Here is an 18,874-nt window from a genome sequence, read left to right as displayed (position 1 = left end):
GGAATCAAATGGCTCGAACTAAAACTTGCTAAATTCGTGTGACACGTCGTTTTTTTAAGGCAAGGACATACTCAGAAGACGAAGGAGCTGAGGAAAGATCTACACGGGAGCGTTTAAAAGTGTTGCCCTGGAGCTTGGAGAAGCACGATGTAATTGATCCTGCAGGATGTTTCCATGGATGGATGGATGACTGCATGTGTGTGTGTGTGCGCATGGTGCCACAGATCCTCGACAGGGTGACTCTGAGTCTTAGTCCATCTCCATCCTCCAGCTCTGCAGCCACGTCCCTCTGTCCATGCACACAAAATGTTTGACAAGTTTCTCTTCTTCAACACCTTATTGTGCATAGGTGACAGTTTTTCCTCGTCTGTTGACGACAAAACGATCCGGTCGCTACCACAGGTTCACTGTGGATTCCATATTGATGAAGCCCGGGTTTTTGCGGAGCTCCCAGTACACGTTGTTGGAAACCCACCTCTCCCTGTGATTGGCGTCGACCACTTTCCTGGAAGGAAAAAAAATGCATAAGTGAGTAGATATGGCTGGGTGGTATAGACCAGATCAAGAGCCATTTATGTCTTCTCTCCACCCAAATAAAACTAATCTGGAGCCACAAAACCCCAACTCTGTAACACTTTATAATAAGTACACATTGTTAAGCATTAGTTAAGCATTAATACATATTGAATTCATCATTTATAACACATGCATACTCATTAGTATGTAGTTTCTAAACACAGTTATACATGTTTTACGCATCCCATCAGCTGAAGAACAGTGTCCAAATAGCTGCAGCCAATCAGCATCCACCTCCAACAAACCAGCTCTTTGATTAGCTTACAAGGGACTGCTCTCTCACCTCTCTCTCTGTGTCCAGCAGTCGCTCAGTACCTGCTACAACATTTATAAATGTGTTTATAAACTACATACTAATGAGTATTCATGCGTTATAAATGATGAATTCAATATTTATACATGCTTAACTAATGCTAATAATGTGTACTTATTGTAAAGTGTTACCCCTTAACTTCTAACCCATAAAATTAAGATAATATTACATTACTTTATGCAGTCCACATGGATTGAGTTGCTGCCATATGATTGGCTGATTACATATTTGCTGTGCTGGTGGCAAATGAGCAGAGTTTATAGGCACATTATGTGGCTCACTGTTTGTTAAAATCAGACTGTTTCTTTACAGGCAGGATGTGTTGATATCCACATAAATAATTGAGGGCATAAAAGTGAGAGTAGAAATGAAGCCCAATCTCTATGCGCTTTCATTCCGCTCACTCGTCCCCGAGCTTACTTGAAGAAGCGCGGCTCCTGCTTGATGTTGTTCTCCTCGTTCCACTTTCTCCTCATTCTCTGCATGTCCTCGATGCGCTGCTTCTCCGAGGATGCCATCTCCAAGTTCCCTTCTTCCAGATGTCTGTGTGACCAAAAACCAAAAACCCTTCGATCGTTAGCACATCCAGTAAAATCAGATGACTGATTCAGGTCTGTCACAAAACTCAAAAATGAACTTCAGTCAGGTCTAATCTTAAATACGGTTCACATCTGTAATGTGGAGGAAATTTCCTCCTCTTTAGTTTAATCATTCAGAGTCAAGGTCACATTGTGTTATCTGGGTTTATGACGATTGCCGCGAAGGTGAGGCTGTACCTTTGATCGGGCCTGAATCGTGCATCTGTGCGCGGCAAGACGTCTTTCAACTCGGGGCAGAGTTCGTTCAGTTCGATGGCGAACCTGGTGAAGCCGTAGTACAGCTCGTAGTCTGTGGGCATAGAGCCTGGCAAGGACAGGAGCACATGGACACCAATGTTAACATCTTAAAAACAAATACACACCCATTATAAAATCTGAAAGCACCCAAAAAAAGTACAAAACATAAACTGCGATTGTTGAAAAACCGCAATATGTATCAAAACTTTGACTTAGGTATGAAAGCCCCAAGTCTTGTGGCCCGTTTAAAGTTCCAACCACATTTCTACGTTAAAGTATGACAACACGGCGAGGCTCCGAAGTGGGCTTGGTTTTTCTCCTTCGGTTTCCCATTTATTTCAATGCAAACTTTTTTGCAGTTTTTTGAGATTTTTGTCGCCATGGTTATGCAAAACGCTTATAAAAGTCATAGCATAGATTCCCGATCAAATCGCACATTTTGATATTACTTGTATGAGGGTTTTCTCAAAGCTGCGGGACGAGTTACACTGCAAACTTTTGGCGTAAGAGGTTAGCAGCGGAATAAACGCGAAGGATTACAAGAGATACTTGGCACCTTTGCAGGCACCTAATAAGAATCATCCATCCCCTTCACTGGTTTGTATTCAGGGTGCAAATGTCGATGTTTACCTGGCCTCCAGATGCATTTGGCAGAAGGTGGGACGCCGCAGTAAAGGCCCTCGTGCCATTTTCCAAAAAGCCTGTGGACCACTTTCCCTTCTTGATCCATCACGAATCCTTGAACCTCGTTCACATTAGAACTCCAGTAGTTTCCCTGGCAGACAAATATGTGACATTTCAGTCACTTTCATTATTCTAAAGTGTTTTACAAACGTGTAAACGTAGTTAAACTATTCAGCAATAATGCACCAATTACAGTGTAGTACAAGGAAAGTGCTTTGTGCTGATGAGGATAAATAATTACAGAGAATCATTTCATCAATAATTCGCTGCCTTATCGTGGATCTCCTTCCGGGTTTTCCATCATTCTGCAGAAACCTCGCGGTGATGTTGTGTCCGTACCTTGACAAAGGTGAGTTTGCAGAGACAGGCGCTGCTCTTTGTGTTCCTGATGGTGATCTCGCCGTAGTGTTCGATCCACCGTCTTCCGCTGAGGATGTTGTGCACGCAGGTGGTGACTTTGTTCCACTCGTAGTGATCGCCAAACCTGGAGAGATACAGTAGCAGTAGATCAGCATCGAGATGTTGCTAGATGTTGTCAGTTTAATTGTCTATTAAAATGACGCACGTTGATCGATTAAAAAATGTCAATTCCAATCATGGCCTGGCAGCTCAATCAAAGACATATAACATGACATTTCTACATTAAAATATCTTATAATCCACTAGAGCTGCAACTAACCATTATTTTCGTACTCTATCAATTGTTTGGTCCATAAAATGTCAGAAAATATTTAAAAAAATGTTGATGACTGAAAATGACGATGTTCTTGAATGTCTCGTTTTGTCAACAAACCAAAATGATTCAGTTTTAAAGATTTCTCCAGTTATGTGGAGCAAAGGAGGAGGGAAAATATTGATGGTGTTATTGTCTGAGGAAAGAGGACATTTTCCAATTTGATGATTATACATTGCTATGATATGACATGACCATGAGGTGCAGTGCTCCTTTCCTTTGTTTGTTCATGTTGGGCTGACAACTCCCTACTGCTACTTAAACTGTAAGTGATGTATGTTTACAGTGTGTGATTCACTCCTGTACCAGCTCAGTGTTTCACTAAGCAACGTCAGCCACTGTGTAGCTGTTATTTAATGCTGGGTGGCAACATATGGGTGTGGTCCATAGTTCCACGTTGGTGCACCACACTGATGTTTCCACCTACACTAACACTAACTTCCTCACTGTGGAACTGTTAATATAAAACACTACTAAAATCTCCAGAGCTAGAACTATAAGATGTAGCTGAGCCTTTACTGTTAAATAACAGTGGTGTTTTTAGCCATGGTTAATATTGAATTTGCTTAATAGTTTCATTCCTACTAGTTAGCCAGTGTGTTGTCCTTTGTTTGTCATTTTATTGTGTGTTTTTGTCACTAATGGATCACGAATCCTTATTGTCTTTCGCTCTCACTGTAAAGCACAAACGCACAGGAGAACCAAACGAGACAACAAGACAGCAACTCCCATGATGCCACACTGCTTCCTGATATCTTCAAACTAGGTCTTTTGTTTTGATTAAGAGACACCTCAGGGCACAATAATTTTCAGCCTTTATGCCAAAATTTTGTAACATAAAAATAGCATAGCTTGCCTCTTCTACCTCATACTTCAGGGGCTTTATTCATGAGCCTGTTCTGTGTGTGTACATAGTTATACAATCATATTAACATGTGCCTTAAGAGGAATCTTTTTATTATTATTAAAATATGTCATGGCACAGAAAGCACTGGCTTAATCACCACCGACAAAGTTATGGCTGGATCAGTTTCAAACAGCTTGTATAGTGCCAACTCTGATAGATCATGAAAATGAAATCTCTCAGAGTCACATTTAGAATTTTGTTGATGTTGTTTTGCTGTTGTGAAAAGTCATAAACTGGGAATTACAGTAAAACAGTCAAGATTGGTCCATGCATTGATTATTAGGATAAACTCTTTGGATCAAAGTTACCTGGGAATCATTAGATTTACGGAACCTATTGGTAAAATCTCCATAGATTTCCCCCAGAATTTGTTTTTCCATCTCACATCTGAAAAGAAGAATAGCAAAAAAAACAAAACATCAGAAATAAAGAACAACGTACTTCTCTTCGTTTTTGTACACTGTAAAAATCCTTGCCAACCTACCTTGCCAGAAGGTGAAGTTCTTCGACTCACAGTGACAGGCGGAGATGGGTGGGTGGTGGCTCACCTTTGAGAAGAGATATTTTAAAGTTTCACATGCAGCTTCATTTATTGGCAGAAATTGAATATACTATGTTCATAAAAGTGTTTAATTGCTTCTGACCCCATTAATCTGATGAATAAATGAACAAAGAAGAAGTAGTAAACAACAGAGAGAGTGGGAGAGCGGAGCCAGTTGTCAAAGTCTGTTTACATCCCTTCTGGTTTGCAAAGGCCACCGTAGTTCCCTTACAGTCCTCTGCAGTCTCACCATTACATGTCACTTATTTTTCGACATTTGACCTTTAAATATTATGCTGCCTTAGCTTTTGGGGCGACCATATAAAGGGCATTTTTTCCACTATTTTTCTGCAGAGCAAAGTAGTAAATCCCAAGTTTGACAATGGATTTTGAAGCTTAACCCTTTAACAAAATGACCATCTTTATTTTTTGCTTATTTTAACCACAAATCGCCATTTTCCAGAACAACTTTCAATATCTGGCAGTTCTTTACAATTTAATTCATGTTACAATTTAAAATGAAGAAAAACAAAATGTTATATTGAGGAAAAACACTGCAGCCGATGTGTGTTAAATTTGAAATTTGAACAGTATAAGACATATTTAAATTAACATATGTTTGAGTTTATGTCCAAAAAACAGGCCAAAAAATGGGAACTATGTACAGGCAGTTTTTCCAACTCTCTCCTCTGGTGAAAGAGACACTGATTTGCTGGCTTCCTGCGGTGAAATTACCGTAATAACCACACAGGTTTACGTGCACCTTCTTTCTTCTTTCATAAATCGTTGGAATTTTTGCAATAGCACAAATTGTCGCATAGTAACGGTAATGCAAAGTGCGTCTGTCGTCTCTTTGTTAAAGGGCTAACTTTGTGTGTCAGGACAACATTTCAGTCCACATGACAATCACTCCATCTCTATATGATCTGATTAAAAGCTCACAATCAGCTAATAAATGGACATTGTGGTTCCAAAGAGTGAATTGATTAAATTGGAGTCAAGAGAAGATTAAGGGTTCTACATATTTTAATTTAACATTAAGGTTTGCCTCATTTTTTATTTCTCTTTAATCTCTTCTTATAAACTATCAAATAATGTAATGTTCGTAAGATAATAGTCCTCTCTAAAATGTATTTCACAGAGAAAAAAAAACCAATAATTGACAAACAAATTTACCTGTTCTGAGAAAAAACAGAAGCCTTTGTCTTCCCGAATACATTCATAAGTCTCTCCGAGTAGCGGGTTGAATGGCTTACTTCCTGCTCTGTAGTACGTAGATGAGTAGCCTGAGATGGCGAAAGCGGCAACAAGAGCCTGTCGGATTTAAAAGAAAGAAATCTGAATGAAGACATGAAGACAGGGTTTATCAGTTTATATTAACTGGCTGCATTAGGACGCATTTGAGCCCATCAAAAAGACGAGGACAGAAGATAAACAGAAAGGATCCAAAGCCAACAGCGGCATTAGAGCATACTGTCAGTTTGCTGAGTAAGATTTAGTCTATATATATTTGCTTGTGACTGGCAAAGTGAACTCATAAATAAACATATACTATAGAGGTACTATAGAAATCACTGAATAGTTTTGAACAGCAGGAAAGAGTCGACATGTTTGTGTAACAGCCGACCTGGTAAACATTTGCTTTTCATGACCGACGGCTGCTTTACCATGCGTTCAAACGGATCCTCGGTCTCCGCAGCTTTGTCCAGCAGCTCGCTGTACTCCAGCTCTTCACACATGCGCTGCAGGGTGTTGAGCGGCTCGTTGAGCTCCACCGGCATGGACACTTTGGACAGGTCCTTGCCTATGTTGTTTCTCAGGATGTTCCAGAGGTTGATGTTGGTGGTGTCGGGACACGGCGCCGACAGGCAGGTGCGTCGCCCGTTGCGGAAAGCACAGCCAGCGAAGTCGCCGTTGGCCACTGACAAAAAACAACATCACCTCATTAACAACTGACAGGTTACAACATCTGTGACAGCCGCTGCTGTTCTCGGCAATACACTCTTGAATTATGTTTCTAATGATGTATACTACTGTTCCAAAGTTTGGGGTCACTTAGAAATGTCCTTATTTTTGAAGGAAAGGGACTTTTTTTCAATGAATATAACATTAAATGAATCAGAAATACACTCGATACATTGTTAATGTGATAAACGACTATTCTAGCTGCAAACGTCTGGTTTTTAATGGAATATGTACATAGGTGTATAGAGGCCCATTTCCATCAACCATCTCTCCAGTGTTCTAATAGTACATTGTGTTAATGCTAATCTCGTAAGAAGGCTATTGGATGATTAGAAAACCCTTGAAAACCCTTGTGCAATGATGTTAGCACAGCTGAAAACATTATTTCTAATCTTGTCAATGTCTTGACTATATTTTCTATTAATTTTGCAACTCTTTTGATGAATTAAAGTGTGAGTTTTAATGGAAAACACAAAAAATTGTATAGGTGACCCCAAACTTTTGTCCCATACATATTAGCAACACATTAAAATCAAGAGATCATAAAATCCTTTCCAAAAATAAATTGGCTGGCAAATTTAACAAAAAATCTCTATTTCCAGTATTTTTATGTAGAGGCTTTTATTGCTGACGGGGCGTAATCTGCGTTAATAAAGTAACACAAAAATGAAATAAATGTGTTAAAATACTACTATAACACAGTATCTTATATGTATAAAAACAATGTAGGCCTAATAATATTGTGACTCGCAAAGACAACGACCAGATTGCGGTCTTTAAGAGGAATAGAAATAAAATAAGTCAGAGTGACCTCTTGGATGAAACTACTACTATGTTTGTAGTCGAGATTAAAAGTTGAGTCTGAGTCCATCAGTTTCCTGAGGACAGAATGTTCCTGAGCCTCAGGGTACAGACCACACACACCAGGTTTACATTATAAACCTGGTGCAATGCAGATTGGAATAAATAAAATAGCATATGTATGTATACCTAAGGTTCTCAAAAACCTTTCATATAGAATCGAAAAACCATGCCTCTTAGAGTCTCAGACCCAAAAGTCGAACTGGAGGTCAGTGTTAGGAGGTCAATAAGTGTAATGTAGTTTCTAAATGTCAAAATGCTGCCTTGCCTTGTATTATTTTTTATGAAATTCCTGTATATTTTGCACACTTGGCAAACTTGTACTGTTTTCATCATAATGAGACATTCTACATCTCTGCCTGGTACATGACAAAGACGGAGCAGGGTGATCCCATCTTCCCTTCCATAGAGAGTTTTCCTATCAAAGCGGACCAGAGCAAAACTGCAAAGTCAACTTGCTCAGTCGCACAGATAAATGAATGTCTCGGTGCCTGATTTTGTTCCACTGAGCGAGATCCTTTCCTTTCCTAACACATCTCTAACGTAGCACTACAGTTGCGTGGTGCAGCGAGAGCTCCTGATTTGCGCAGAACTGGACCTACTTTGCCTTGAGACGTTATCGGTCACGCTGGCGTTGTCCTCGGATATGTTATCGCTCACATCGCTGACGTATGACTCATCGTCTGAGCCCTGTGAGGGGAACAGGTACAGAGCCGAGTGAGTCAGTGAGAGTACAGCACCAACTCTAATCACAACAGCAAATAGCATTAGCCTCACACACACACACACACACACATAGTTGACTGCAGTTTGCCAGTGGCTAACAAACTGCAGTAGTTGCCACTTATCTGTCCCACTGCAGTAGTCGTGAGACAAGACACTGCAGCATTTTCATACTTTATATAGCAAACACAATGAGGCCATCGCTGTGACCAGAGCAGGACATAGTCGCCACTCGCTGTAATAACCTCTATCACAGATGCCTGCTGCTGCTGCTGAACATTAGTTTGACACAGTAACGCTGGTTTAAATTGGTCAGCTGTTGGAGCTACATGATGGAGGGGGCTTTGATGAGTCCTCATTGAGTAATCCTTCACGATGGATCAGTGCGAGCCTGGGGAGCTACGATGCTTAATGGCTCTTCAGAGACCACATATATTAGGAGCAGGGTGTTCACGGGAGGTAAAAAAAAAAGGGGAGACGGCAGAAGTGATCGTTTCAAGTGAAGGACCAAACTTCCTTTAGATAGAGGAGAGTTATTATTCTCAGATACTTCTGAGCCTCAGGGAAGATTAAATAAAGAGCCCTCCCATGTGTCAGAGCTACTGTGATATGCTATCTCTGCTTTTTCTTTCTACCCTCATTAATTGCTGGCTAACTCTAGTTCCACACACAATGAGGTTCTATTCAGATTCCCAGCAACCACCCCCCCGTCCAGTTATACCTCATTCTCTGACGAGCTGGCTGACAGAAGCACTTCCTGGGCATCAAAGAACTCAGAGACAGACTCTGACATGGAGAGTCGGCTCTCATTAGAAGCCTGCTGAGTCAGAGGGATCCCCATCTGTTCTCCGGCCTGTAGGCAAACACACAAGACGTTCAACGCTCCTCGCTATGGAGACAGTTACGAGCCAAACGCACCTTTGGAAGGCAACACAGACTTCATCTTGCAGCATGTGTATCCTCGCCAGAGGGCGAGCTCTCATCCGTTACTAATTAGTATATTTTCCATTAACCTTGATGTCAGGTTGTGCATAGAATACTGATCTATTAAACCTACCTGCCAGGGCAAAGTGGAAAGATCAGTCTATAAGCACAGGAATCAATAATGCAATTGATAATGCAGGAAGTAAACACACCTACTGCCTGATCGGCCTTCACGTTTCAGAAATACTGGAGATTGAAATCAGCGTCAAGAGTGACACAGTTTCCCCTGTGACTTTACCTCATCAGGCGTGGAAATGATGTTCACACTGACAACTTGTTCAGTCAAGACCGATTCAGAGTGGATGCGGTTGAGTCGAGTTCGAAGTTCGGAGTTTTGGGACAGGGCCTGTACGACGGTGAATAAATAAAACAGAAATTAAAATTCTTCATGACGGTGGGAGTCGATATCCAATCACAACACTGTACGTCTTCAAATGCTTGGAGAATTACACCAGGAGAAATCTGTGATTATCAGTCATCCTGGTCATAGTTTGCCATTGAATCAGTAGCAACTGGACTTGACAAAGTTTGAATGGAAATCTATGGGAAAGTGAGTCTGCTTCTCACTTGAATTTGCAGCATCAGTAAATAGTTTTGCGCTAGTTTTGGGTCTTCTTGAATGACGTTCTTGTGTAGAGGAAAATGGACAATAAAGCAACATACATGAGTGAACACCAGTGTGATTGGTAGTTGATTGCAGGTGACATCTGTGAACTTCTGTTTGCCTGTTTCTAAAATGGGAGTTCAAATTCTTAAGGGTGATGTCATGAACAGTTGTCATTAGGGATGGGAATCAGAATCGGTCAGTATCAGTTGGATATTGGTCAAAATCACTGGATTGGATATGGGACAGATAAAAATGTAAAATCCAAAACTATCCCAAAAAATCCTATATATCGCATGCTTCAAAATGTAAATAAAACTATGTAAAAGAATTTTATGTATATACATATTATCAATAGATACTTGAGTTTGAGATATTGGTACAACCCAAACAAATGGTATCGTCCCATCCCTAGTTGCCACTTTCACTACCAACTTTCAGAATAAGCCTCTTGGATGAGAGGTGAAATGTCTTCAAGAAATCTGAGTTTACACCTGGAAAAAACTCCCACTGTTAGTTTTTTTTAATCTCACTCTGCAGACCACTGGCCATGGTTTCCAACTTACATTTAAAAATTTTAAAACACATCACATCTGCTATGTTTACACCTGCCATCCACACAGTTTGAGCGTTCTGCCGCTCCTAAAACAGATTAGTTAAGAAAAAACTCCTCCAGTTTATTTTGGAAACTCATAAGTCTACGTTTTAGTCGACTGGAGCTGAAATGAAATGTCTGGATGCAGATTATTTATGTTTTCAGAGATAGTAGTATGGCTGTAACATAAATCAGCATAATTGCCTGCTCAGCGGAGCATTTAGCGACTCTTGGTATAGACCAAATCCAAATGGATGCATAACTGCTGCATGTTTCAATAAGGTTTGTTTATATATATATATATATATATATATATAAAAGTGTTACATATGTAAGACAAAATCTAAGACAGATTCAAAATGAAGATAAATGAAGTGCTCGCGTACGGGAATTTAAAGAGTTTACATCAGCAGCTGGGGCTATAACAATCACGAGCCCCGACTATAAACATCACACAGAGCTTTGCTATAAAACCTGTCTTCCTGCCTGTGGCAACGTTGCCTCACAAGCCTCCAATTTGGCACCGGGCGGAGATAAAGCAGCAGAAGCATTTCAGTGAAATGATGTCAACTGTTCGCAGAGAGGCCGACCAATTAAATCAATGGGATAAAGAGACAGTCCTCAGGAGAAGAGCTAATAAACTAGAGTTCACGTCTCTCTCTCTCACCAATTAATATAGGGGGGAAATGATTGGGCCTTTACGACTCACTTGATTCTTCCTTCTTTTTCAATTATGATTACCATAACAACTTGAACTGCACCTTGTGTGTTTTATCTGAAAGTCTGTCATCATCTCTCAACATGATACACTGCAGTCAAATACGATATGGCTAAAATAAAACCTGCTCAAATTTAAAGAGACGGTGTGGGTGATGCTCAAAGATGGTTTTATTACCTGTGACAGAGACTTCCTGAGAGAGTAGATCTGAGTTGACTGGTCAGACTGTTCCTGGTCGGACAGAATCTGCTTGATCTTTTCTTTCTCTATGGCCACAGTGTTAAAGGCCGACTTCAACAGAGAGTGGACTGTAAAAGAGATGCAACAAAAGGACTTAATGAAGTCTTCCCTCTCCCTTCATAGTGAGTGTTTCCATGCCTTTCCTTTGTCATGATTCTGAAATGAAACTCTTTCTTGTGTTCTTCAAAAACTGCTTTTTTATCATGCTACTTCGCAGCTGCACTGTTTCAACTATGTGTATAAATTAAATATATATTCATTAATACAATATCAGCGTGTCTGCGGGGTCTTAAAAAGGATTAAAAGTTGATAAATCAACTGAAAATGAAGGCCATTAAAAAGTATTAAAAAGTCTTAATCGCAATTTCATGAGGTATTACATTTTGTCCATAGAGTTTGACTGCAAAAAGTATGCATGAAAGTGTTAATTTTCCTCCCCGCGTTTGTTAAAAACAACAATGCGCAGGAATGCTCCCCCTGCGAGAGCGGGGCTGCGCGCGTACACGTGACGTTACGCATCATGCAACAGCGAATGCGAAATGATATCAGGCTTGAATAATCCGAAATCGCACTAAATAAACTCCAAAATCGTGAATACTTCAGTCAAAGTGTTACTTGTTGTTTATTTGAACAAACCTTGTCTTTGGTTTAATTTATTATTACGAGCTTTGTTCCTTTCCAGCTTATGAGTTTTTTGTATGGTTGTTCTTTATGGATTTAGTTGCAAACTAAAAACTGTTTTCTCAGTTAAATATGTGTTGCTGATTACAGCTTGAAGTGGCGACAGGTTTTAATATTTGGAGAAGGTCTTGAAAAGGTATTGAAATTAACTTCATGATTCCTGTATATAAAAGATTTGGACCCCAGCTAATGAGTTATATTGAGTTTTGGTCATCAAATTTATTTTTGAGATGGATTTATGAAGTTTAATTAGTGACATAGCTACAGTAAAATAAAAAAGTTTGAAAAGAGAGGCTTGACTTTTCAGAATCACATATGAAATGAGTTGACATTTAAAGAAATTTGCTAAAACACAAAATGTACTGCACAATAAAACTTTTGGAAAGTGCAGAGGGTCTGTGTTTAACAAACCGATAATGTGTCTAACTTTAATTTACCTTCTTCTTACAATCCTAATCTGAGCGTTGGTTAAAAATGTGTTCTAAAATCTCAGCAATTACTTTTAAAGTAAAACATTATCATAATTAAAAGAAACCACTGCCTTAACAACTGTACCAAAGGTATAATTCAGATTATAAACCAGATTAATCCTTGTACTGTCTATAACTGTACTGTCAGTCTACCTTTCTGGGCGATGGTGCAGAATTCTTCCTGAAGTTTAATGTAGTCGCTGGCGGACTCTACGCTGTCTGTCAGCCGCGAGACAGGAGGCTGAAAGTCCACCAGCTCAGCACACAGGTTGGGGTTGGATGAGTGGAGGCGGACAGGGGACATACTGGCAGACAGAGGGACCTGGAGAGAGATAAAGACCACAGAGGACCACTGTCAATGCCCTGCGAGGCACAAACATGCTGGGGTGTTGTGTCTTACAGCCAGAATGAACCACCAATTCAACAGCTTGTCTGCAGATGACTATGGAAGCTTTATTTTATCGACTGATCTGTAATTAAAAAGCTGTTAAGTGCAGGGGTTGTTTGCAAAAGCACATTAGTCTTCTCAGCAAGCACAGATTGATAAATTTAGCAAAAATAAAAGTCATTTAGAAAAAAAAAAATCATTACTCATCATGCCATGACACGCCACACTAATAAGTGCCATTTTGCAGTGAAAACTAATTAAATGCACAAAGCAAATGGGAAAAGCAACAAGTGTTTTGTCACAGCTGCGTTTGCTTAACAACCTTACCTCTAAAAGGGGCACAAAACATAGCAAAGGTTACCGTTTTATTTTAAATTCCTGCTGCTTGATTAATTAATTAATTAATTAATTACTCAACCACGACGTATTAAAACAACTTATAATTAAAACCCTGCCCGTTTGTGTTTATGTCCGTACATAGAGAGAGTAGACAACTGGAGGGAGGTACCTGGAGCTGGAATTTTGCGTCTTTGCCGACACTTTTTGTTCTCCATCTTCTGTTCACGCGTTTCTCTTTCTTTGACAATTCTACACTCTTTGTGGCACGCGTGGATTAAAATATGCAAAGAAAACAACACAAGTTTCACAGTGATTGCAGTGAAATGACAAAAAACAACAACAACAACAACAACAACACCATGGACAGGTTGCAAACAAAATAATCAAAAAAAGCATTTCAGCCAAACACTGATACAAAAGAAAAATAATGATATATTCTGATTTGTTAGAGAAGCAGGCAGCTTTTTTTTCTGTGAGAGCAACTCCAGTATCCTTGAGAGATGATGAGGACTGAGGTTTAAAAGGACTGAACCGGACACAAAGACTTCATTAACCCAGTATAAATGGGCTTTTGAACTCCACACACACACACACACACACACACACACACACACACACACACACACACACACACACACACACACACTACAATGCAGTATAGAAAGAAACCTCTAAATTCAATAGTAATTGAATTGCTTCACCTGCCCTTCTTTCATTTGTACTTGTGTGTTTTTGTGTGTACATGCGTGTCTCAGTGTGTTGGTTTTACCTGCATATCTGTGAAGTTTGGTGCTGACTGTGTCCTTTGTAGAATCTCCAGACTCTGCAATAACCGGCTCAGCTCAGTCAGGTTCGACTGGCACCGTGCAAGCTCTGGAAATGAAATTCACACCCACGCACACACAACACATTCAGCGCGATGTGTCACGCAATGGTCATCAATCCTCCCGCGCAGGGGGTTTCGAGGACTTATCAAAAGGCCGCAGGCTTGATTTAATTCACTCCTTTGTGAAATTCGGGGTGTGTTGTCAGGGTAAGGAAGAAAATTACACTTACCCTCTGCACATTTGTCCATCTCCTCTGATTCCTGCAGCCAAGCAACCACCTTGCTCTGGCCATTACTGTAGGAGGCAGGCAGGCTGCTGTTGGTACTGTTGCTGGGGGCCACCGGCTGCCATGGCAAGCTGCTTGGCTTGGCCTGCTGTAGTAGAAGGCACAGGGTTCCATTCCATTCTTTAACGGAATTAATGTAAATATGAAATCTAATCTCTTAATCCCCAGACAGATCCCCTCTGATTCTACAAATCCAGAATTTGTGTCACTTGCAGTTGTAGCGGTTGACTTTCCTTGCAGAGAAGATGCAGGATATCATTGGCACCATATCGGTATTGGCAGATATTGGCTTCTAAAGGTATTATTGGATATTGGCAAACACAACAGATCCAACAATATGACTAATGACTAAAATAGTAGGCTGGAAAAGCTGCTCCCTCCTTTTATGCCAACACCCCCTACTATTATTTTTTATGCTTATTTATTTTGCAACAATGAAGGTACTTTATAGCCAAATCAGTTGCGACATGAGTATGAAAAATATATATATATATGTCAATTTCACTATAGAAGAGACTAAATGACCTATTTATCGGTTATCAGATCAAGCACTCCTAATGCACACGGACAACAGATGAAAATTAGCTCAAAACTAACTCTGCTGCAGCCACAAATCGGTTCACTGTCCCTGTCAATTAGACAAATAAAATAAAGAAAACCAAAAACATCACAACGTCTGGGTGTTTCAATGTAACAGGAGAGCTGAGGATCTGGAAACTCAGGCTTTTCTAAATAGGCAAATGCTTTTATCAGACTAATGCAAGATGTCAGGCACTAGTAATATGTTTGCAAAAATGCAATTTTGTCCCAAAAAAAAAAAAAACTCTATTCTTATATTGCAACATATGAAATAATAAAATGCAGAGGAAGTGCAGACTGATGTATCAGTTACCAGTTAACTGTGACTATAGGAGCAGACTCTTTCAATTCTTCCTGGCAGAGCTCATCACGCTGCAGCCAGCTCCTCTGAGTCACCTCTAATGGCCTGCATGAAGCACAGAGCATCGCTCCCAGGAGAACCTGCTCCAACTGCATCCTCACATTTAGACACGGATCACACACACGTGGAAGAGGACCAGAGGTTCACACTAAACTCATTTACTGTAGGCAAACAAATCCTGGTGTGATCTGTCTAAAATAACATTACCAGTTGGCTTAACTGGATTATCCAGATATCTGTTTAAACGTTCACACCCATTAGTCTAACATTAGCCACACGATCCAGAGAAGCACTGGTAATCTAGTGTCATTTGTATGGAAATGTAACTGTTTAAAATAGGTTCATTTAAAGGAAAAACACCACGAGATGAGGCATTAGGTCATTAGTTTACTTCCTTTCTTCTGGATGATATTTTGGGTACACTATCCTAGTTTCCAATAATATAAACATAACTAGGTGAGCTCATTCCCCATGACAAGCCCCTCTTGAATATTTAACCGTCATCTACTCTAAGCACAGCAAGAGAGCACATTTATGAAAGAACTACAGAAGGTGAAAAGTGATTCTAGTCCAAAACAGTTTTAAAAAAAATGTCTTAGATCAAACCACATAAAGCTAATCCAACCAATCAGCAACAGGAGCCATTTATACTCATGCACAAGACACCACACTGGCCACTGCAAACAGTCAGTTCCACAGAGTCTGAGAGGCAGAGTCCTCTTTGAGTTGAGTTGTGGAAGTTGTTCTGTTGCTGCTTTACACAACCATGTGCTTGTGTTTGTGATAAATTATTCCAACTGAGTAAGCAAGTGTCATATTTTGTCTGGAAATATAAAATTCTCCTCCCCACAGACTTTGTTCATAGTTCGCCAAGCCAGTTTAAAGTCTTTTCACTAATTACATCTTGTAAGAAATGCTATCGTGCTAATCAATTTCTATAAAGAATTATTAGTTCAAAATATGTTTCCTAACTTATTCAGAATTCAAGAGCACTGGGAGGGACGACTGACCTTTGCTTCATGAACCACACTTGCAGCTGGTTGGGCAGCCTCCATGGCAGCTGGGGGAGGAAACGGTCGCATGGTGGCATCGCGGGGAGATCGCACGATCTCATTCTGCCTGTAAAGCCGGTGATGACGCAACTTTGCCACCCAGGCGTCAAAGATTTCTTGAGATTTCACCTGGGAAAAAGAAGAATGGACGAAAACAGAGCTTATAACCTCTTAAACCACCAACCGTGATGTTAAAATAAAATCATCAGACTTTTTCCATCAGCGTTACCTTTAGGTGATAGATGTGCTCCTCCGTGTCCAGGTCGATGCGACGAGCTCGCTTTTTGATAGACATGACTGACAGGCCGACGTCAATGCTGCCGTGCATTTTGCCTTTCTGGAGCTGAGGCGAGAGGTTTTTCAATTTGCATTACAATGAGTCACATTTCTTGTAATGCGGCACATAAATGACAGCCATGGAATCAGTTCAATGATTTATTATTTGATATACAGAACACTTATTTAAATGAATTTTGATGATAAATTACCATTTGACTCAGTGATTCCTAACAAAGGCTACCGGAAATGTTAAGAAATAGATTAGGTGAAAATAATGCGTCTAGGAGGTTTAGATTTAAAGATTTAAAAACTGGACCCAATGGGGACCCTCAGAAGTTTTTATTTTACCAATAAGTTCATAACACGCTTTATAATGATTACACACTATTAGCATTAGTTAAGCAATAATAAATATTGAATTTGTCATTTATAATGCATGAATACTCAATAGTATGTATGTAAATGTTTTACTCATCCATCAGCTGAGGAACAGTGTCCAAATAGCTGCTGTACTCAAGCAGCCAATCAGCATCCACCTTCAACAAACGAGCTCTTTGATTGGCTTACAAGAGACTGCTCTCTCACCGCTCTGTGTGTGTGTCCAGCAGTCGCTCAGTACATGACAACACTTCAGCACATGTGTTTAGAAACTACATACTAATGAGTATTCATGTGTTATAAATGATGAATTCAATATTTATTCATGCTTGACTAATGCTAATAGTGTGCACTTATTATTAAGTGTTACCACAAAGGCTGTGAGCAAAGAATCTGGGATACTGTGGTTTTTCAAGTCATGTGTCCGATTCTTAATTCTTCGTTTTCTTGCGCAGTGACATGGCATCCGTACACACACACACACACACACTGACCATCATGCTCTGTGTTGCAGATGTTTCTGCTGACTCATTGCCAAAGCCAAGCTGACGACAGACTGGCCTGCTTTGTCTGTGCCTGTGGGATACGGTCAGGATTACTTACATCAATGGGGGACTTTGAGTACTTCAGGATACCATTGTCCAGAACAAAAAACCGCTGCAGAGAAAATAAGCACAAAAATAACGTGCGTTGATTAAATAACATTTAATATAGACCACGTTAGAGCTGGTTTAATGGTACAAATGAATCGTCTTCCATAGTTAATTCCCTCTTTATCAGCTGTAGGACATTGATGTTGCGTGTTCAAACGAGACTGTTTTGCACCCCTTATGAGACATCAAAAATGTAAGTTGATGCTGGCAAGTTGGCAACGTCAAATTAAATTACCATGTAGCTTTTGAAGGACGCCCAATGAGCATGGGGCCAGGTGAATGAAAAAGGGGGAGGAACGTCTTTCAGACAAAAGCACTTTACTGGAAAACTGTTTTAACATTCAGGGAGGAGTCTGTGTTTGAATGCGGCGAAAGTTTATTTGTGTCTCGTTTTGCCTCGTAGATCTTACCTTGTGCCAGCCTTTCAGCGGCCATTTCCGCTTCTTCAACATAAAACCCTCGTGTTTATCAGGCCTCTGGACATTGCTCTGTCCAATTTTCAGCCCTTCGATGATTTCCCAGCTGTCTCCTTCCTAAATGAGGAGAGAAATACAACAGTGTCAATGACTAATCCACTTACTTCTCCATAGCGCTAAGACAACAGGAGACACACCTACTGTGACAATTAAAAAAAAACTGTGCCATGTCCACCGTCTGACAGAGAGAGAAAACAACAGGGATACACTTGTTTGTTTTCCCCTGTGCCACACATTTAAAGAACTACTGCCCCATCCAAATTTCTCCTGCTTTCTCAGCATTTCCACACCATTAGCTTTCTCCTGACTGTGCTCTTCCTGATTCTAGAGGGTTTGTAAATCAAAGTGACACTTCTGGAGTAGAGGGATGGCCGGGTCAGTTCAGGGCAGGTGAGCCCTTGCAACTATTTTGAGAATCAATAGATCATTTAAAAAAATTGTCTAAATGGGAAACTTTTCCTGTTTATCTTGGTGAAAAATTGGTCAAAAATTAACCAGTTCTCAGGCAAAATATCCTTAATAATAGCCTGTATTTTCACTGCATGATGTGATACGGCGATCCTCAAGACAGCGTGACGTCACCTGACCTTGGTGCGCAGACAACGGCTTGTTTAATCTAATGACCATGCAAATGGATCTGTCTGGTAGTGAGCTTGTGTTTCTCCAGCGACGGTGGCCCCCTCCTTTTCAGTGGCCCTGTGCAACCAGGCACGTGGACCAGATCGACTTCATTAGCAAAGTGTACATCGCCCCGCTCAAAGCAATCATAACATAAAAGGCAGCGGTTTATACTCGCAGAGATTAAGTCATTTTAAAAAACTCTCA

General features: G+C 40.3%; 1 protein-coding gene across 1 annotated transcript in view; it reads right to left on the bottom strand.

The window, feature by feature from the left end:
• Window positions 1–393: 393 nt before the first annotated feature.
• The window catches only part of osbpl6 (oxysterol binding protein-like 6), a gene marked incomplete at its 3' end in the record, with an annotated part of 33,166 nt that continues 14,685 nt past the window's right edge, over window positions 394–18,874 (bottom strand). Inside the window, exons 3-23 of the mRNA XM_083908857.1 lie at window positions 17,984–18,106; window positions 17,524–17,577; window positions 16,493–16,606; window positions 16,222–16,392; window positions 14,215–14,356; window positions 13,928–14,031; window positions 13,328–13,414; window positions 12,585–12,753; window positions 11,218–11,348; window positions 9,362–9,469; window positions 8,861–8,992; window positions 8,019–8,106; window positions 6,258–6,511; window positions 5,767–5,904; window positions 4,534–4,597; window positions 4,358–4,436; window positions 2,749–2,893; window positions 2,356–2,500; window positions 1,666–1,792; window positions 1,310–1,432; window positions 394–505 (exon numbers count right to left, since the gene is read on the bottom strand). Coding sequence (XP_083764983.1) covers window positions 394–505; window positions 1,310–1,432; window positions 1,666–1,792; window positions 2,356–2,500; window positions 2,749–2,893; window positions 4,358–4,436; window positions 4,534–4,597; window positions 5,767–5,904; window positions 6,258–6,511; window positions 8,019–8,106; window positions 8,861–8,992; window positions 9,362–9,469; window positions 11,218–11,348; window positions 12,585–12,753; window positions 13,328–13,414; window positions 13,928–14,031; window positions 14,215–14,356; window positions 16,222–16,392; window positions 16,493–16,606; window positions 17,524–17,577; window positions 17,984–18,106 — 2,610 coding nt within the window. The remainder of the gene's footprint in view (window positions 506–1,309; window positions 1,433–1,665; window positions 1,793–2,355; window positions 2,501–2,748; window positions 2,894–4,357; window positions 4,437–4,533; window positions 4,598–5,766; window positions 5,905–6,257; window positions 6,512–8,018; window positions 8,107–8,860; window positions 8,993–9,361; window positions 9,470–11,217; window positions 11,349–12,584; window positions 12,754–13,327; window positions 13,415–13,927; window positions 14,032–14,214; window positions 14,357–16,221; window positions 16,393–16,492; window positions 16,607–17,523; window positions 17,578–17,983; window positions 18,107–18,874) is intronic.

Source organism: Microchirus variegatus (genome assembly GCF_963457635.1).
Source record: "Microchirus variegatus genome assembly, chromosome: 22".
Classification (NCBI taxonomy): Eukaryota; Metazoa; Chordata; class Actinopteri; order Pleuronectiformes; family Soleidae; genus Microchirus; species Microchirus variegatus.
This window is presented reverse-complemented; position numbering and strand designations above follow the sequence as displayed.